Below are 21,799 nucleotides of genomic sequence, written 5' to 3' on the forward strand. Positions count from 1 at the left end.
AAAGGAGAAAATTCACATAGCTTTTCTGGAAAGGCTCGGGGATGCACTGAGAAATCACACTAATTTGGACCTAGATGCCCCAAACTTATCCTGAAAGACAAGTTTATTACTCAGTCGGTTCCAGGTATTCAGAGGAAACTCCCCAAACTGGCCTTTGGCCCCCATATAGATTTAGAGGGCCTCATTGAAGGAAAGTAATACTGCTCAAAATATCCTGGAGTTAAAACTCCCTTCCAGGTCCTCCCCACCATTCTATGCAAAACAAAGAACTCTGACCCGAAGAAAAAAATGGACATTAAAGTTGATCACGTCCAGCTCCCAGCTGGTCCCAGCTGGTCTCCAGAATTCCTTGCCCCAGCCATTTAGGAGATAACTACTCCAAACACTTCCCTGGCTTCCTTGCAGCTCAGACAGTACAGCGTCTGCCAACAATGCAGGAGACCCGAGTCCAATCCGTGAGTCGGGAAGATCTCCTGCAGAAGGAAGTGGCAACCCACTCCAGTATTCTTGCCTGGAAAATCCCATGGACGGAGGAGCCTGGTAGGGCTACAGTCCACGCGGTCACAAGGTGTTGGACATGACTGAGCGACTTCACTCACTCCAGACAACCTTAGAGAAGAACAGGCCCCCTTCACAGTAGATATCCACATATATGCCTATGTATACTTACTCTTTTCTTGGGTTAGTGCAGCAGCTCACTAATCCGACTGCTTCCCCTTCTTGCCTCACTAAAGGTGAATCTGTTCCGTAAAGTGCCGGTCTCCTTCTTTTTCCGAACCTCACCTCCTCTAATTTCCTTACCCTATACTGGTAAGAGCTGCCACATCAGTATTCTTAAATCGAAATCAGGATGAACCTAAGGAAAAAGAGAATAGCGATAAGAGAAAGGCCAAAGCTCTCATTATGGCCCTACAGGGAGTTAACTTTAGGGCTACAAATGTGGGAGGACACAAGCAAAAACCTGGAGTCTGTTTCTGTTGTAAGGATGGAAACTTTAAGGGACAATGCCCCCAAGGCAAGCAGAGGCCACCACCAAGGCCTTGCCCCACTTGCAAGGGAGATCACTGGAAGAGTAACATCCCCAGGGATGTAGGTTTCAGGGGTCAGAAACTCAGATCCAAGATCAAGATTGACAAGGGCCCAGGGCTTCACACAGTGGCTCCTGTCCTCAGCCCCACACAGGAGCCTCAAGGGACTCTTAACTGGAGGAGGCCATCCTGTTAAATTCCTACTTGATACAGGAGGCACTTTCTCAACCCTCCTGTGTAATCTGGGTCCTCCTCCTCCTAAGTCAGCTACTAAACGTGGCATTTCTGGAAAGCCAGTTACAAAATTCTTTACACAACAGTTGACTTGTAACTGGGATTCTATTCTTTTTTTTTCATGTGTATATGTGCATGTGCTCAGTTGCGTCTGCCTCTCTGACTACAACCCCATGGACTGCAGGCAGCCCACCAGGCTCCTCTGTCCAAGGGATTTTCCAGGCAAGAGTACATGAGGGGGTTGCCATTTCCTCCTCCACGGGATCTCTCCCACTCAGGGATCAAACTTGCATCTTTTGCAACTGCCTGCGTTAGCAGGCTGATTCTTCACTACTGCACCACCTGGAAACCCCAAGTGAGCACAGGGCGCCTGGCGTGCTGGGTGTTGGGTGAAGGGCGGTGGCAGTGAAACCCCAGGAGGTGAGAAAGGGGGAGGGTGATCATCCTGGGCCGGCCGACCCACTCCGCCTGCAGCGAGGCCGAATGATCCCCCATGCTCCGTCCACGAGGGACTCAGCGTTCTGCTCTGAAGTTCTGATGGGGAGACCCCTGTAGCGGGCCCGGCGGGCTCAGACGTGGGGCCAAGGACACCAGCCGGGCACATCTGGGACAGCAGTGGCACCCTCGCTTCCACCCCCCGGGGGGCCGGGCATACACGCACGGCAGCCAGCCGGGGACTGCGGCTCAGGCAAATGCACTTCAGCGGGAGAACGCCGGGGGCACGTATGCTCCTCCTGGTCCAGCACGTGACAACGTCAGTGGACAGAAGGTGGCAAAGGGCAAGGGAGCGGGGCCAAGGTTGGCCCGGCAAAGTGAGACACACCAGGGCGCAGCCCTGGGGATCAGCAGATGGGACGGACGAGGCACCGACGGAGCGTGGCCATGTAGGCCCATGTTGCAAAGACGTGGCAGTGCAGGTGGTTCTGTGGCCAGCAGGTGGCCCTCGCTGTCGCTCGCGGCCCGGAAGCCATTCCAAATGACCAGGAGTGCTTCCGGGTCACACCACGGGCTCTCACCAACGGAAGCCTCCATTATAGGAGCAGTCCCATGCCTCCCAGGACGGATACTGCCCGTCCTGAGCCCATGGGGCCCCCATGTCGGGGCTTGCACCCACCACCGCCAACACCCAGTGCCCCAACAGCTGGTCAGGGAGAACGCTCTCCCGCCATATACCGGCACCTCCACGGCCCTCACGTGCAACCTGCTGTGCCCAGCTTCACCCCTCAGGGACTGAGGGCACTTCTCTGCCCGGGGATGCCACCAGCCACGGAGGCCAGGGAACAACACCCACATGAGGTGAGGCTGGTTAGGTCCTAACCAGGGGAAGGGGGTGCTGGGCGGTCACCTGTGTGGGGCAGGCCGGGAGGGGGGAAAGCCGGCAGTGACAGAGAAAGGCAACAAGCCCGCACAGGGAGGGCAGGGGGACAGGGGCACGTGTGCCGTCTCGTGACCAGAAAGACCGAGTCATGGCCGGCCTCCAGGAAAATGAGGGTCCCACCACCACACACACGAGGCTGGTCTCGCGATGCCTGTGACGCCGGCCAGCTCCCTCTATCCCCAGAGTCTCCCAGGAACCAGCTCCGCCGCCAGGCCAGCGTGCCACAGCCCCACCACGTGTAGCTGAGGGGCCCCGTCCATCCATCCATCCGCAGCAAAACCCCCATCCTAGGAAGAGATATTCTATCTAAAGTGTAGATTTCAATTCATACGGAAAAAAAAAAGTTGTGCTTACCTTTGACAGAAGTAGAAGTTAACCCCAAAGTCTGGGCAACCGGAGGAAAGATAGGAGGAGTCATCTGAGCTCAAACAGTACAGTTCAGTTCAGTCGCTCAGTCCTGTCTGACTCTTTGCAACCCCATGAATCTCAGCACGCCAGGACTCCCTGTCCATCACCAGCTGCCGAAGTTTACTCAAATTCACGTGCATGGAGTCAGTCATGCCATCCAGCCGTCTCATCCTCTGTCATCCCGTTCTCCTCCTGCCCCCAATCCCTCCCAGCATCAGGGTTTTTTCCAATGAGTGAACTCTTCACAAGAGGTGGCCAAAGTATTGGTGTTTCAGCTTCAGCATCAGCCCTTATAATGAATATCCAGGACTGATCTCCTTTAGGATGGACTGGTTGGAACTCCTTGCAGTCCAAGGGACTCTCAAGAGTCTTCTCCAACACCACAGTTCAAAAGCATCAATTTTTTAGCACTCAGCTTTCTTCACAGTCCAACTCTCACATCCATACATGACTACTGGAAAAACCATAGCCTTGACTAGACAGACCTTTGTTGGCAAAGTAATGTCTCTGCTTTTTAATATGCTGTCTAGGTTGGTCATAACTTTCCTTCCAAGGAGTAAGCGTCTTAATTTCATGGCTGCAGTCAACATCTGCAGTGATTTTGGAGCCCCAAAAAATGAAGTCTTGACACTATTTCCACTGTTTCCCCATCTATTTGCCATGAGGTGATGGGACCAGATGCCATGATCTTAGTTTTCTGAATGTTGAGCTTTAAGCCAACTTTTTACCTCTCCTCCTTCACTTTCATCAAGAGACTTTTTAGTTCCTCTTCACTTTCTGCCATAAGGGTGGTATAATCTGCATATCTGAGGTTATTGATATTCCTCTTGACAACCTTGATTCCAGCTTGAGCTTCACCCAGCTGAGTGTTTCTCATGATGTACTCTGCATATGAGTTAAATAAGCAGGGTGACAATATACGTCCTTGACATATACCTATTCCTATTTAGAACCAGTCTGTTGTTTCATGTCCAGTTCTAACTGTTGCTTCCTGACCTGCATACAGGTTTCTCTAGAGGCAGGTCAGATGGTCTGGTATTCCCACCTCTTTCAGAATTTTCCACACTTTATTATGATCCACTCAGTCAAAGGCTTTGGCATCATCAATAAGGCAGAAATAGATGTTTTTCTGGAACTCTCTTGCTTTTTTGATGATCCAGTGGATGTTGGCAACTTGATCTCTGGCTCCTCTGCCCATTCTCAAATCAGCTAGAACATCTGGAAGTTCATGGTTTACATATTGCTGAAGCCCCGCTTGGAGAATTTTGAGCATTACTTTGCTAGCGTGTGAGATGAGTGCATTTGTGCGGTAGTTTGACCATTCTTTGGCATTGCCTTTCTTTCAGATTGGAGTGAAAACTGACCTTTTCCAGTCCTATGGACACTGCTCAGTTTTCCAAATTTGCTGGCATATTGAGTGCAGCATGTACACAACATCATCTTTCCAGATTTGAAATAGCTCTCCTGGAATTCCATCACCTCCATTAGCTTTGTTTGTAGTGATGCTTCCTAAGGCTCACTTGACTTGTCATTCCAGGATGTCTGGCTATAGGTGAGTGATCACACCATTGTGATTATCTGGGTCTTGAAGATCTTTTTTGTACATTTCTGTGTATTCTTGTCACCTCTTTTAAATATCTTCTGCTGCTCTTAAAGCCATACCATTTCTGTCCTTTGTTCTCCCATCTTTGCATGAGATGTTCCCTTGGTATCTCTAATTTTCTTGAAGAGATCTCTAGTCTTTCCCATTCTGTTGTTTCCCTCTATTTCTTTGCACTGATCACTGAGGAAGGCTTTCTTATCTCTCCTTGCTATCCGTTGGAAGTCTGCATTCAAATGGGTCTATCTTTCCTTTTCTCCTTTGCCTTTCACTTCTCTTCTTTTCACAGCTACCTGTAAGGCCTACTCAGACAGCCATTTTGGATTTTTTGCATTTCTTTTTCTTGGGGATGGTCTTGATCCCTGTCTCCTCTACAATGTCACGAACCTCTGTCCATAGTTCATCAGGGACTCAATCAGATCTAGTCCCTTAAATCTATTTCTCACTTCCACTGTATAATGGTAAGAGATTTGATTTAGGTCATACGTTAATGGTTTAGTGGTTTTCCCTACTTTCTTCAATTTTAATCTGAATTTGGCCATAAGGAGTTCATGATCTGAGTCACAGTCAGCTCCTGGTCTCATTTTTACTGACAGTATAGAGCTTCTCCATCTTTGACTGCAAAGAATATAAATCAATCTGATTTCAATGTTGGCCATCTGATGATGTCCATGTGTAGTCTTCTCTTGTGTTGTTTGAAGAGGCTCTTTGCTCTGACTAGTTCCTTCTCTTGACAGAACTCTATTAGCCTTTACCCTGCTTCATTCTGTACTCTAAGGCTAAATTTGCTTATTACTCTAGGTATTTGACTTATTACTTTTGTATTCCAGTCACCTATAATGAAAAACTCATCGTTTTGGGGTTATCAGTTCTAAAAGTTCTTGTAGGTCTTTACAGAACTGTTCAACTTCAGCTTCTTTAGTGTTGCTGATCAGGGCATAGACTTGGATTACTGTGATATTGAATGGTTTGCCTTGGAAACGAACAGAGATCATTCTGTTGTTTTTGAGATTGCATCCAAGTACTGCATTTCAGACTCTCTTGTTGACTGTGATGGGTACTCCATTTCATCGAAGGGATTCTTGGCCACAGTAGTAGACACAGTGGTCATCTGAGTTAAATTCACCCATTCCAGTCCATTTAAATTCACTGATTCCTGAACATCAATGTTCACTCTTGTCATCTCCTATTTGACCACTTCCAGTTTGCCTTGATTCAAAGACCTAACATTCCATGTTCCTATGCAATATTGCTCTTTACAGCATTGGACCTTACTTCTATCCCCAGTCACATCCACAGCTGTGTGTTGTTTTTGCTTTGGCTGCATCTCTTTATTCTTTCTGGATTTATTTCCCTACTGATCTCCAGTATCACTTTGGGTGCCTACTGACCTGAGGAGTTCATCTTTCAGTGTCCTAGCTTTTTGCCTTTTCATCCTGTTCATGCGTTTCTCAAAGCAAGAATACTGAAGTGGTTTGCCATTCCCTTCTCCAGTGGACCACATTTTGTCAGAACTCTCCACCATGACCCGTCCATCTTGGGTGCCCCTACACAGCGTGGCTTAGTTTCATTGAGTTAGACAAGACTGTGGTCCTGTGATTAGACTGGCTAGTTTTCTGTGACTGTGGTTCCAGGCCGTCTGCCCTCTGATGCCCTCTCTCAGCACCTGTCATCTTACTGGGGTTTCTCTTACCTTGTGGGGCTGTGCAGTGCTGGAGCAGTGAGCAGCTGAGAGGAGATACCCCATGTCCAGTGCCCAGGAGGAGATACCCCAAGTTCAACGTCAGGAGCAGTGACTGTGATGTGCTGGAGCAGCCGTGAAGAGATATCCCATGTCCAAGGTAAGAGAAAGTGGCCAAGGTCATGGTGACTTAATCTCAGGACCAAGTTCAGTTCAGTCCTCAGTCTTATCTGACTCTGTGACCCCATGGACTGCAGCATGCCAGGCCTCCCTGTCCATCACCAACTCCTGGAGCCTGCTCAAAACATGGCCATCGAGTTGGTGATGTCATCCAACCGTCTCATCCTCTGTCATACCCTTCTCCTCCTGCCTTCAATCTTTCCCAGAATCAGGGTCTTTTCCAATGAGTCTGTTCTTCCCATCAGGTTTCCAAAGTATTGGAGTTTCAGCCGCAGCATCAATCCTTCCAATGAATATCCAGGACTGATTTACTTTTGGATAGACTGACTTGATCTCCTTACAGTCCAAGGGACTCTCAAGAGTCTTCTCCAACACCACAGTTCAAAAGCATCAATTCTTGGTCGCTCATATCCAGCTCTCACATCTTACATGACTACTTGAAAAGCCATAACTTTGACTAAGACTTTTGTTGGCAAAGTAATGTCTGCTTTTTAATATGCTGTTTAGGTTGGTCATAGCTTTTCTTCAAAGGAGCAAGTGTCTTTTAATTTCATGGATGCAGTCACCATCTTCAGTGATTTTGGAGCCCAGGAAAATAATCTCTTTCACCATTTCCAATTTTTCCCCATCTATTTGCAATGAAATGTTGAGACTGGATACCATGATCTTCATTTTTTGAGTGTGGAGTTTTAAACCAGATTTTTCACTCTACACTTTCACTTCCATCAAGAGGCGCTTCAGTTCTTCTTTGCTTTCTGCCATTAGGGTGGTTTCATCTGCATATTTGAGGTTATTGATAGTTCTCCCAGAAGTCTTGATTCTAGCTTGTGCTTCATCCAGTCTGGCATTTCACATTATATACTCTGCATATAAGTTAAATAAGCAGGGTGACAGTATATAGCTTTTACATACTCCTTTCCCAATTTGCAACCAGTCCAAAGGATCAAGGCAAGCCATAAAGATGTTAAGTGTCTTGACTTTTAAATTGATTGGTTAGAAATAATGTGATTTAAGGAAGTATGTAAAAACTACTCTAAGTCCCAGTATAGGGACTCTTTACACCGTCTCAGTTTCTATGCTGATAGCTTTGTACTTTTGTCCTCTTTAATAAATCTTATTTGCTTGCTACTGTGAGTGTTTACCTGTTCTTGGATTCCATTCCTTGTCTCCACAGAACCGAACTCAAATTTCCCATTTCAGTGTCATCTGCATATCTGAGGTTATTGACATTTCTCTTAGCAGTCTTGATTCCAGGTTGTGCTTCATCCAGCCTGGCATTTCGCATGACGTACTCTGCATAGAAATTACATAAGCAGGGTGACAATATACAGCCTTGATGTACTCCTTTCCCAATTTGGAACCAGCGTGTTGTTCCATGCACGCTTCTAATCTGTATGCTTCTTGACCTCATGCAGATTTCTCAGGAGGCAGAGAAGGTGGTCTAGTATTCACATCTCTCACAATTTTCAACAGTTTGTTGTGATCCACACAGTCAAAGGCTTTAGCATAGTCAATGAACCAGAAGTAGATGTTTTATTTCCTGAATTCTCTTGCTTTTTCTATGATACAGCAGATGTTGCCATTTTGATCTCTGGTTACTCCGACTTTTCTAAATTCAGCTTGTACATCTGGAAGTTGTCAGATCACATATTGTTGAAGCCTAGCTTAAAGAATTTTGAGCATTACCTTGCTAACATGTGGAATGAGTGTAATTGTGTGGTAGTTTTAATGTTCTTTGGCATTGCTATTCTTTTTTGTTGTTGCTATTGTTTTTGAAAGATAATTGCTTTACAGAATTTTGCTGTTTTCTGTCAGACCTCAACATGAATCAGACATAGGTATACATGTATTCCCTCTCTTTTGAAACTCCCTCCCATCTCCCTCCCCATCCCACCCCTCTAGGTTTATACAGAGCCCCTGTTTGAGTTTCCTGAGCCATACAGCAAATTTCCTTTGGCTATCTATTTTATATATGGTAATGTAAGTTTCCATGTTACCCCTTTCATACATATAACCTTCTTCTACCCTCTCTCCATGTCCATAGTTTTATTCTCTATGTCTGTTTCTTCATAGTTTCACTGTAAATAAATTCTTCAGTACCAGTTTTCTAGACTCCATATATATGCATTAGAGTACGGTATTTTTCTTTCTCTTTCTGACTCACTTCACTCCGTATAATAGGTTCTTGGTTCATCCACCTCATTAGAACTGACTCAAATGTGTTCCTTTTTATGGGTGAGTAATATTCCATTGTGTGTATGTACCACAACTTCTTTATCCATTCTTCTATTAATGGACATCTAGGTTGCTTCCATTTTCTGGCTATTGTAAATAGTGTTGCAGTGAACAATGGGATACATGTGTCTCTTTCAATTTTGGTTTCCTCAGGGTATATGCCTAGGCATGGGATTGCTGGGTCAATATGGTGGTTTTATTCCTAGTTTTTTAAGGCATCTCAATACTGTCTTTCATACTGGCTGTATCAATTTACATACCCACCATCAGTGCAAGAGTGTTCCCTCTTTTCCACACCTTATCCAGCATTTATTGTTTGTAGGCTTTTTAGTGAGAGCCATTCTGACAGGTGTGAGATGATATGTCATTGTAGTTTTGATTTGCAATTCTTTAATAATGAGTAATGTTAAACATCTTTTCATGTGCTTGTTAGCCGTCTGTATATATTCTTTGGAGAAATGTCTCTTTAGGTCATTTTTCCACTTTTGATTGGGTTGTTTGTTTTTCTGGTATTGAGTTGTATGAGCTGCTTGTATGTTTTGGAAATTAATCATTTGTCAGTTGTTTCATTTGCCATTAATTTCTCCCATTCTGAGGATTGTCTTTTCACCTTGCTTATAGTTTCCTTTGCTGTGTAAATGCTTCTTAAGTTTAATCAGGTCCCACTTGTTTACTTTTGTTTTTATTTCCATTCCTCTAGGAGGTGTTTCATAGAGGATCTTGCTTTGATTGATGTCATCAAGTGTTCTGCCTATGTTTTCCTCTAAGAGATTTACAGTTTCTGGTCTTATATGTAGGTCTTTAATCCATTTTGAGTTTTATCTTTGTGTATGATGTTAGAAAATGTTCTAATTTCATTCTTTTACATGTAGCTGTCCAGTTTTCCCAGCACCATTTATTGAAGAGGCTGTCTTTGCCCCATTGTATATTCTTGCCTCTTTTGTCAGAAATAAGTTACCCATAGGTGTCTGGGTTTATTTCTGGGCTCTCTATCTTGTTCCATTGGTCTATATTTCTGTTTTTGTGCCACTAACATACTGTCTTGATGACTGTAGCTTTGTAGTATAATCTGAAATCAGGAAGGTTGATTCCTCCAGCTCCATTCTTCTTCTTTAAGACTGCTTTGGCTAGTCTGGTTCTTCTGTGTTTCCATATGAACTGTGAAACTTTTTGTTCTAGTTCTGTGAAAAATTCCATTGGTAATTTGATAGGGATCACATTGAATCTGTAGATTGTGTTTGGTAGTATTGTCATTTTTGCAGTATTGATTCTTCCTACACAGGGACATGGAATATCTCTCCATTTGTTTATGTCATCTTTGATTTCTTTCACTAATGTTTTATCATTTTCTGTGTACAGTTCCTTTGTCTTCTTAGGTAAGTTTCTTCCTAGATATTTAATGCTTTTTCTTGCAGTCGTGATCAGGACTGATTCCTTAATTTTTCTTTCTGATTTTTCACTGTTAGTATTTAGAAATGCAAGTGATTTCTGTGTATTGAGTTTGTATCCTGCAGCTTTGCAAAATTCAGTGATTATCTCTAGTAATTTTCTGATACTATCTTTAGGGTTTTCTATGTACAGTATCATGTCATCTGCAGACAGTGAGAGCTTTACTTCTTTTCTGATCTGGATTCCTTTTATTTCTTTTTCTTCTGTAGTCATAGCTGTAGTTAGGACTTCCAGAACTATGTTGAGTAGTAGTGGTGAAAATGGACACCCATGTCTTGTTCCTGATCTTGGGGGGGATGCTTTCAGTTTTTCAGCATTGAGAGTAATGTTTACTGCAGGCTTATCATGTATGGCCCTTACTATGTTGATGTAGGTTCCTTCTATGCCCATTTTTTGAAGAATTTATTTTAATCATAAATGTGTGCTGAGTTTTCTCAAAGGTGTTTCTTTATCTATCGAGATAATCATGTGGTTTTTTTTCTCTCAGTTTGTTAATATGGTGCATCACATTGTTTGATTTCTGTATATTGAAGAATCCTTGCATCCCTTGAATAAACCCAACTTGTTCATGGTGAACTTGTTGATATGTTGCTGAATTCTGTTTGCTAAAATTTTGTTGAGTATTTTTGCATCTATGTTCATCAATGATATTGGCCTATAGTTTTCTTTTTGTGTGTTGTCTTTGTCTGGTTTTCATATCAGGGTGATGGTGGCCTCATAGAATGAATTTGAAAATGTTCCTTCCTCTACAATTTTTTGAAAAAAGTTTTAGAAATATAGGCATTAGCTCCTCTCTACATGTTTGAGAGAATTCTGCTGTGAAGCCATCTGGTCCTGGGTGTTTGATTTTGGGGAGACTTTTGATCACAGCTTCAATTTCAGTGCTTGTAATTGGGTTGTTCATAATTTCTATTCCTTCCAGGTTCAATCTTGGAAGATTGAACTTTTCTAAGAATCTGTCCATTTCTTCCAGGTTATCTATTTTATTGCTATATAGTTGTTCATAATAGTCTCTTATAATCCTTTGTATTTCTGCATTGTGTGTTGTAACCTCTCCTTTTTCATTTCTAAGTTTGTTGATTTGATTCTTCTCTCTTTTTTTCTAGACTAGTCTGGCTAAAGGTTTGTCAATTTTGTTTATCACCTCAAAGAGCCAACTTTTAGCTTTTTTAAGCTTTACTATTATTTATTTCCTTTCTTTTTCCTTTATGTCTGTTCTGTCTTTATGCTTTCTTTCCTCCTACTAATTTTGAGTTTTTTTTTCTCCTTCTTTTCTCAGTTGTTTCAGGTGTAAAGTTAGGTTGTATATTTGTTGTTTTTCTTGTTTCTTGAGGTAGGATTGTATTGTTATAAACTTCCCTGTTAGAACTGCTTTCTCTGCATCCCAAAGGTTTTGTGTTGTCATGTTTTCATTGTCATTTGTTTCTAGAAATCTTTTTATTTCTTTAGTTACCTGTTGGTTATTTAGTCTCCATGTGTTTGTGTTTCTTACACTTTTTTTCCTTGTAATTGATGGAGAAGATGCTTGATATGATTTAAAGTTTCTTAAATTAACTGAGGTTTGATTTGTGACCCAAGATGTGGCCTATCCTGGAGAATGTTCCATGTGCCCTTTAGAAAAAACTTATTCTTCTGTATTTGAATGGAATGTCCTGACGATATCAATGAAATCCATCTCATTTAATGTATCATTTAAGACTTGTGTTTCCTCATTAATTTTCTGTTTTGTTGATCTGTCCATGGGTGTAAGTGGGATGTTAAAAGATCCAGCTATTATTGTGTTACTGTCAGTTTCTCCTTTTATGTCTCTTAGTGTTCGTCTTATAGATTGAGGTTCTCCTATGTTGGGTGCATAGATACTTACAATTGTTATGTCTCCCTCTTGGATTGATCTGTTGAGCATTATGTAGTGTTCTTCCTTATCTCTTGTAATCTTCCTTGTTTTAAGATGTATTTTGTCTGATATGAGGACTGCTACTCCAGCTTTCTTTTGCTTCCCATTTGCATGGAATATATTTTTCCATCCTCTCACTTTCAGTCTCTATGTGTCTTGACGTCTGAAGTGGGTTTCTTGTAGAGAGCCTATATATGGGTCTTGTTTTTGTATCTACTCAGCCAATCTGTGCCTTTTGGTTAGAGCATTGAATTCATTTACATTTAAAGCAATTATTGATATATATGTTCCTATTGCCATTTTCTAATTCTGGGGGGTTGATTTGGGGGATCTTTTTTCTTCTCTCTTATTTCTTGGCTACATAAGTCCCTTTAACATTTGTTGTAAAGCTAGTTTGGTGGTATTGAATTCTCTTAAATTTTGCTTTTCTGAAAAGCTTTTTATTTCTCCATTAATTTTGAATGAGATCCTTGCTGGGTACAGTAGTCTTGGTTGTAGATTTTTCCCTTTCAGTACTTTAATTATGTCCTGCAGAGTTTCTGCCTAAAGATCAGCTATTAAGTGTATGGGATTTCCCTTTTATATTATTTGTTTCTCCCTTGCTGCTTTTAATATGCTTTGTGTTTAGCTTTTCTTAGTCCATTGATGTCTGTCTTGGCATGTTTCTCCTTGGGTTGGCATTGCCATTCTTTGGGGTTGGAATGAAAACTGACATTTGCAAGTCCTGTGGCCACTACTGAGTTTTCCAAATTTGCTGGCATATTGAGTGCAGCACTTTCACAGCATCATCTTTTAGGATTTGAAATGTTACCCAAATGTTCATCCAAGATCAACTGGTTTATAAATCAAAAGAGGCACATCATTTTGCCACAGTACCCTTTATGTTACTCAGTGTAGTTCGTCTTCTTCTTCTTCTTTTTTTAATCAGGCCCCTCATCTCAAGGGTTTGAAATCATTTGCTAGGTTGTGCTCAGTTGCTGTTGTGTCCTACTGTTTGCAACCCCAAAGCCTGTAGCCCACCAGTCCCCTCTGTCCGTGGGGATTCCCAGGCAGGAATCCTGGAGTGGATTGTCATTTCCTTCTCCAGGGGATCTTCTCGACCCAGGGTTGGAATCCACCTGTCTTGCAAATCCTTCATTGGCAGGCAGATTCTTTACCACTGAGCCACCAGGGAAGCCCCCATTTACTAGATTACCATATAATTAAGGAATCACATGAAACAGTTTGAAGTGAAAATATTGTAGTGAGTGCAACATGTCACCTGGATTGAGCTATTTGTTGCAATTGTATTCTAAATTTGCTTTTTATCTTCATGGCACTAGAATGTAGGTACCTTGATTGCAGAACTAACATAACATTTTTTCATTACCACCTGAACAGAACTGAAACTATCTGAATTAACAAGTCCAACTAAAATTAAAAATGTCATGATACATTTTATTTTACAATATGAAAATTTTAAAAAATAATACTTGTTCAACAATTAGTGTGTTTATATTTGTGTTCAGCATTCAGTAATGAACAAGGCCAGATTGCTTTTTTTCAAGGAGCTTATAGCTTGGTGAGTGAGTCAAGAAAATAAACAATTTCAATACATTGTAAAGAGTTTTAAGACACCACAATTTCACTTGTTACAAAGAAACATAAAAGAGAACTAGGAAACAATGGGAAACTAGACAAAAAATTCTTGACACATTATGTGATCAATAAGTAAAAATTAACTAAGTTATAAACAAAGTTCTGATTAGACAGATGAATAGGTTTATTTGTAAAAGCATTGCTTTCCAGAAGCTTATTTTATTTACAGAAATATTGTTTTCTATAAATTGCTGCGCCTGGTATTACAACCAGTTAAGAGTATAAAAGGATTCAGTAATTTCTCTTGATCTTCCCTCTGTCTGTTATGCAAAGTGCCTTCTTCCAATTCCAGATTTCACAATATAAATCATTTATAGATAGAATTGTTGCATGCATATGTATTATTTTATCAGCTTCTTGCCAGTTTTTATTTATCACCTTTTGGTGGTGGTGGTTTAGGTGCTGAGTCATGTCTGATTCTTTGTGACCCCATGAACTGTAGCCTACTGGGGGCTTCTGTTCATGAGATTTTCTAGGCAAGAACATTGGAGTGGGTTACCATTCCGTTCTCCAGTTATGTCCATTTAAACTCACTTAAGTCACAATGCTATTTCTTTCTTTCCTTTTTTTCTTTTTTTTTGCCATGTGGCATATGCCATCTTAGTCCAAAGACTAGGGATGGAACCCATGCCCCCTTCATTGGAAGCGTGGAGTCTTAACCATTGGACCACCAGGAAAGTCCCCCAAAAGCTTATTTTATGAGTGTTTTGGCACACAAACAAAGACAACTTCATAAATCCTGTAAAAATAAATCATTTTAGTTAAGTAGAATGTCCTTTCTCTATTGAATTCATAACAGTAATAAGACTTGGGGTCACAGTGAAGTTAGCTCTCATTCGAGATATAGATACACATTCAGTTTATAAAGCACTGAATGCGTTTAAGTAAAATTATCTTGAGTTCATTAAATCACCTAAACTGAATACATGTTTATACTCCTACCTCACATTAATTAATTATATGCATTTCTTAATCAACGCAGCTCAGTTCTATTTTCCTCCAGTGTTGATACAGATAAATCTGTCTTTCTTTGAACATGAGATGAGAATATTGACTTGAATTTGCAGCTATATTTTATAGAGAATGGCTTTGCTCAAACAAAAGATCAGTCTCAGTATTGTGTGAAGTTCATTCTGGAAAGCTGTGGCCAAACTTGGACACCACATGCTCACTCTGAGGGAGAGTCGTCCTGAGTAAAAGCAGAAGGAATTGTATTCCCTTCTTACTATTTAAATCTCTCTCTTAGAAAAGGAAAGATATTCCCATTGGAATGCAGGGTTCCAAAGAATAGCAAGCAGAGATAAGAAAGCCTTCTTCAGCAATCAATGCAAAGAAATAGAGGAAAACAACAGAATGGGAGAGCTAGAGATCTCTTCAAGAAAATTAGAGATACCAAGGGAACATTTCATGCAAAGATGGGCTCGATATAGGACAGAAATGGTATGGACCTAACAGAAGCAGAAGATATTAAGAAGTCATGGCAAGAATACACAAGAACTGTACAAAAAAGATCTTCATGACCCAGATAATCACAGTGGTGTGATCACTCAACTACAGCCAGACATCCTGGAATGTGAAGTCGAGTGGGCCTTAGAAAGCATCACTATGAGCGAAGCTAATGGAGATGATGGATTTCCAGTTGAGCTCTTTCAAATCCTGAAAGATGATGCTGTGAAAGTGCTGCACTCAATATGCCAGCAAATTTGGAAAACTCAGCAGTGGCCACAGGACTGACAAAGGTCAGTTTTCATTCCAATCCCAAATAAAGGCAATGTCAAAAATGCTCAAACTACCACACAATTGCATTCATCTCACACGCTAGTAAATTAATGCTCAAAATTCTCCAAGCCAGGCTTCAGCAATGTGTGAACCATGAGCTTCCAGATGTTCAAGCTGGTTTTAGAAAAGGCAGAGGAGCCAGAGATCAAATTGCCAACATCCACTGGATCATCATAAAAGCAAGAGAGTTCCAGAAAAACATCTATTTCTGCTTTACTGACTATGCCAAAGCCTTTGACTGTGTGGATCACAATAAACTGTGGAAAATTCGGAGAGATGGGAATACCGGACCACCTGACCTGTCTCTTGGGAAATCTGTATGCAGGTCAGGAAGCAACAGTTACAGCTGGACGTGGAACAGCACACTGGTTCCAAATAGGAAAAGGAGAAGGTCAAGTCTGTATATTGTCACCCTGCTTATTTAACTTATATGCAGAGTACATCATGAGAAACGCTGGTCTGGAGGAAGCACAAGCTGGAAACAAGATTGCCGGGAGAAATATCAATAACCTCAGATATTCAGATGACACCACCCTTATGGCAGAAAGTGAAGAGGAACTAAAAAGTCTCTTGATGAAAGTGAAGGAGGAGAGGGAAAAAGTTGGCTTAAAGCTCAACGTTCAGAAAACTAAGATCATGGCATCTGGTCCCATCACTTCATGGCAAATAGATGAGGAGACAGTGGAAACCATGTCAGACTTTATTTTTTTGGGCTCCAAAATCCCTGCAGATGGCGATTGCAGCCAGGAAAGTAAAAGATGCTTACTCCTTGAAAGGAAAGTTATGACCAACCTAGATAGCATATTAAAAAACAGAGATATTACTTTGCCAACAAAGATCCATCTAGTCAAGTCTATGGTTTTTCCAGTGGTCACGTATGGATGTGAGAGTTGGACTGTGAAGAAAGCTGAGTGCAAGAGAATGATGCTTTTGAACTGTGGTGTTGGAGAAGACTCTTGAGAGTCCCTTTGACTGCAAGGAGATCCAGCCAGTCCATCCTAGAGGAGATCAGTCCTGGATGTTCGTAGGAAGGTTTGATGTTGAAGATGAAACTCCAGTACTTTGGCCACCTTATGCGACGAGTTGACTCAATGGAAAAGAGCCTGATGCTGGGAAGGATTGGGGGCAGGAGGAGAAGGGGCCGGCAGAGCATGAGATGGTTATAAGGTATCTCTGACTCGATGGACATAAGTTTGGGTAAACTCCAGGAGTTGGTGATGGACAGGGAGGCCTGGCGTGCTGCGACTCATGGGGTCGCAAAGAGTCGGGCACGACTGAGTGACTGAAGTGACCTGAACTGAACTTTCTCCTTTTCCCTCCTTCTCTGTTTCCGTCTCCCTTTATTACTCTCCCTCACTTCTTTTACTGCCCCTCTCTACATGTGCTGTATAGTAGTATTTATTGCTGAATAACAAATATTCACACACTTGGTGATTTACAGCAACTTCCAGGTGCTGTCTCACTGCTGTGCAGATCGGAAGTTGTGATAGGCCATTGCTGGAATCTCTGCTTGGTGTCTCTGATGTCCAAAATCAAACTGTCAGCCTAGCAACATTCTGCTTTGGAACTCTTCCAAGCACATGTGTTTGTGGCAGAATTCAACTCCTTGCACATTTTTGAAAACATTTTCGTATCAAGTCACACTAAAATGCTATGCAAGTAGAAACATTTTTGAAACAAATTTATGCATTCCTTCCCTTTAGCCTTATTTCCTTGATGAAGCTCAACATACTTTCACCTGTTTATAATTGACAAATATAAATGGTTACTTAATGATTTGTAAAAGCCAGCACCAGTGTTGGATGTTTGAAGGTTGCAGGGAATAGGAGGGGAGGGGATAAGACTCAAAGCTAAAAGAAGCCACAGCACCTGCTAATAGGAATGCAAAGACACTATGAGGTTGCCACACATAGATGAAGTTGGAGTTCTGATATGAAATTGGGGTTCAATATTTTTGATAAATTTCTAACAATCACAGAAGAATAAAGGAAAGAAGAGATCTTGTCTAAGGTGAAGATAAGGTATACAAACCATAATTCAAGACAGTGAGAGATGAGTTTTGTCTTTAAAGGGGAAGGGTAGAGTTGAAATGTGGAAAAGAAGAGCATCCCTGGAAGAGGGTGGATCCAGGCGAGTGTCATAGCAGTGAAGCCACAGCTAGGCTGACTTAGAGTATACACGGACGTAGACCAGGCCACCAGCAATGAAACTAGAACAGTGACCTGAGTCATTGACAAAACATAGAGCCAACATAATCCTGAGTTTCTGTTTTTATGGAAATCAGGCATTAGAATCAGGCATCCTCAAGAGACAGAGCAGAAAGATTAAAGCTGTCACTTCTCTGGACTACCTTGGTGGTCCAGTGACTAAACTCTGTGTTCCAATGCAGGGGGCCTGGGGTTTGATCTTTGGTCAGGGAACTAGATTGCACATGCTGCAACTGAGGTCCAGCACAGCCAAATGACTAAATACATTTTAAAACACACACACATCTAAAGCTGTCACAAATCAAATGTATTTTTTCTTTTTTTTTTCATGGAAGGATAACTGCTTTACAATATTGTGTTGGTTTCTGTCATGCATCAGCATGAATCAGCCACAGGTATACATATGTCCTCTCCCTCCTTAACCCCCCTCCCATCTCCCTCCCCATCCCACCCGTCTAGGTTGTCACAGAGCACTGGGTTGAACTCCCTTTGTGACACAAGAAATTCCCTCTTGCTGTCTATTTTACATATGGTAATGTAAATGTTTCCATGCTATTTCGTCAGTTATTCCCACCCTCTCCTTCCCCAACTGTGTCCACAAGTCTGTTCCCTATGTCTGTGTCTCCACTGCTGCTCTGCAAGTAGGTTCATCTGTACTATCTTTCTAGACTCCATGTTGTTGTTCAGTCACTTAGTCATGTTTGACTCTTTGTGACCCCATGGGCTGCAGCATGCCAGGCCTTTCTGTCCCTCACCAACTTCCGAAGTTTGCCAAAGTTCATGTCCATTGCCTCAGTGATACCATTCAGCCATCTCATCCTCTGACACCCTCTTTTCCTTCTACCCTCACTCTTTCCCAGCATCCGGGACTTTTCCAATGAGTCATCTGTTCGCATCTAATGACCAAAATACTGGAGCTTCAGCTTCAGTATCAGTTCTTCCAATGAGTATTTGGGGTTGATTTCCCTTAATATTGATTAGTTTGATCTCCTTGTTGTCCAAAGGACTTTGAGGAGTTTGAAGACTTTATTCTTTGGTGTTATGCCTTCTTTACAGTCCAGTTCTCACAGCCCTACACGACTACCGGGAAGACCATAGCCTTGACTACAATGGACCTTTGTCAGCAGAGTAATGTCTCTGCTTTTCAACACACTGTCTAGGTTTGTCACAGCTTTCCTGCCAAGAAGCGGTTGTGTTCTGATTTCATGGCTTGTGGTTACCATCCACAGTGATTTTAGAGCCCAAGAAGAGGAGATCTGCCACTTACTTCACATTTTCCTCTCTTATTTGCCATGAAGTAATATGGTCAGGTGATGTGATCTTAGTTTTCTTTATTTTAGTATTTAGTTTTATGCTGGCTCTTCCACTCTCCTCCTTCACCCCCATCAAGAGGCTCTTTAGTTCCTCTTCCCTTTCTTCCATTAGCGTGGTATCATCCGCATATCTGAGGTTGTTGGGTGTTTCTCCCGCCTATCTTGATTCCAGCTTGTAACTCATCCAGGCTGGCCTTTCTCACGATGTGCTCAGCATGTAGGTCAGACAAACGGTGACAGCACACAGCTCGGTCATGCTGCTTTCCCAATCTTGAACCAATCAGTCGTTCCATACAGGGCTCTAACTGTTGCTTCTAGATTCCATATGCGTGTGATAATATGCAATATTTATCTTTCTCTTTCTGACTTACTTCACTCTGTACAATAGGCTCTAGATTCATCCACCTCATTAGAACTCACTCAGAGATGCTTTCTTTTTTAGCACTGAGTAATATTCCATTGTTTGTTTTGTGAATGTCAGAAATCTTGTGAATGCAGTGGGAAACTGAAGCCAGAGAGTTAATCCTTGCAAAAAAAATATCACACACTTCATTAGAACTTGGAAATTCCAGCCATTACTCATGTGTATATTATGAAGTACACTCTCCATCTCTGCTTGCATATTCTCCTAAAATGGGTGTGATTATACCTCACCCCATGGCAAACATGTCTGAGGCGACACAGCATTCAAATGCAGGTCAAATGCTTCTCCTGAGACTGTAGACTGCTACATTTTTTCCTATGTAACGTGGTTTATTTCAACCAATTCAATATTCTTTAATGACATTAGTTCACCTAAAGGTGTTAATTATGACAAAGTTCAATATAAGGTGCTAGAATATTGGTATCATTATGAAGGAGGACATTATTTTTCAGCATGTTTTAAGCTTTTTCAATATATTAACGCAAAAAACACATAAGAGAAAAGTCAGAGTAGATTCCTGTTTTATACTCCTGAAATACATTATCAGTTCATTAAGAACATTACAACGGATTCTGATTAAATTAGTTAAGGAATACAATCTTTTAAATTGTACAATGGAATATTATTGCAGCAAAACTTATAAAAAATATGTGTTATTCATGCCAATGTCTATAAAAGCTGAAAGCAATTCAGTTTAGCCATAATATATTTCACTGTATTCGGTTCTATAGTTGAAACCTATAGCATGCCTTTTTTTCCTTAGCAGAGTATTTCCCTGATGACTTAATTTGTAGTAATTATGAAAGGAAGTTATGCATATTTTGTTGGAAGATTAGATAAGATAATATTTTAACTTGAGGATAGGACAATATGTCATTTTAAAAAGGAACTATTGTTTGAATCAAATTAAACTTGGCAATGCTATTGGAATTCAAAAAAATAAAATAAAAATTCTTGGAATATTGGAGCACACAATCCTGAGAAACTCTTAAAATGTTGAGGGATAAGAAATGTAGAGACCACCATTCATGATAAGCATTTTAACATACTTCATTCTATAAGAGGATGTTAGTTAAATGCATTATTCAAAATGAGTGAAACTCACCATATTAGGGACAGTTGATATTGAGAGTATTAAAAGTCACAATATTCATGATGAATGATGAATTTTTTTACTCTAAGAAAGTATTTTTTTTTACAAAAAACAGTAAGAATCATGATTGTCAAGGCATAGAACTCATAAGCTAGTGTAGGTGATGGAATTCCAGTTGAGCTATTTCAAATCCTGAAAGATGATGCTGTGAAAGTGCTGCAGTCAATATGCCAGCAAATTTGGAAAACTCAGCAGTGGCCACAGGACTGGAAAAGGTCCGTTTTCATTCCAATCCCAAAGAAAGGAAATGCCAAAGAATGCTCAAACTACTGCACAATAGCACTCATCTCAAACTCTAGTAAATTAATGCTTAAAATTCTCCAAGCCAGGCTTCAGCAAGACATGAACTGTGAACTCCCAGATGTTCAAGCTGGTTTTAGAAAAGGCAGAGGAGCCAGAGATCAAATTGCCAACATCCACTGGATCATCGAAAAATCAAGAGAGTTCCAGAACAACATCTATTTCTGCTTTATTGACTATGCCAAAGCCTTTGATTGTGTGGATCACAACAAATTGTGGAAAATTCTGAAAGAGATGGACATACCAGACCCCCTAAGTGGCCTCTTGAGAAACCTATATGCAGGTCAGGAAGCAACAGTTCGAACTGGACATGGAACAACAGACTGGTTCCAAATAGGAAAAGGAGTACATCAAGGCTGTATATTGTCACCCTGCTTATTTAACATATATGCAGAGTACATGATGAGAAATGCTGGTCTGGAGGAAGCACAAGCTGGAATCAAGATTGCTGGGAGAAATACCAATAACCTCAGATATGCAGATGACACCACCCTTATGGTAGAAAGTGAAGAAGATCTAAAGAGCCTCTTGATGAAAGTGAAAGAGGAGAGTGAAAAAGTTCGCTTTAAACTCAACATTCAGAAAACTAAGATCATGGTATCCAGTTCCATCACTTCATGGCAGATAGATGGGGAAACAGTGGAAACAGTGGCTGAATTTATTTTTCTGGGTTCCAGAATCACTGCAGATGGTGGTTGCAGCCATGAAATTAAGAGATGCTTACTCCTTGATAGGAAAGTTATGACCAACCTAGATAGCATATTAAAAAGCAGAGACATTATTTTTCAACAAAGGTCTGTCTAGTCAAGGCTATAGTTTTTCCAGTGGTCGTGTATGGATGTGAGATTTGGGCTATAAAGAAAGCTGAACACCGAAAAATTGATGCTTTTGAACTGTG

At 41.3% G+C, this 21,799-nt stretch overlaps 1 protein-coding gene across 13 annotated transcripts in view; it reads left to right on the top strand.

The window, feature by feature from the left end:
* The first annotated feature begins 2,348 nt into the window (after window positions 1-2,348).
* The window catches only part of LOC122452557, a 72,450-nt gene continuing 52,999 nt past the window's right edge, over window positions 2,349-21,799 (top strand). For 12 of the 13 annotated variants that reach the window (XR_006272746.1, XR_006272747.1, XM_043486278.1 and 9 more), the window contains exons 1-2: window positions 2,349-2,558; window positions 6,359-6,489. Coding sequence is in view for 10 of the 13 variants with exons in the window: in XM_043486278.1 (XP_043342213.1) it covers window positions 6,450-6,489 (40 nt within the window). In the remaining 3 variants the exon portion in view is untranslated. Of the gene's footprint in view, window positions 2,559-6,358; window positions 6,490-21,799 lie in introns of those variants that run through there. The other variant, XM_043486275.1, reaches the window with a different exon arrangement.

The sequence above is a fragment of the Cervus canadensis genome, chromosome 13 (assembly GCF_019320065.1).
Source record: "Cervus canadensis isolate Bull #8, Minnesota chromosome 13, ASM1932006v1, whole genome shotgun sequence".
Lineage (NCBI taxonomy): Eukaryota > Metazoa > Chordata > Mammalia > Artiodactyla > Cervidae > Cervus > Cervus canadensis.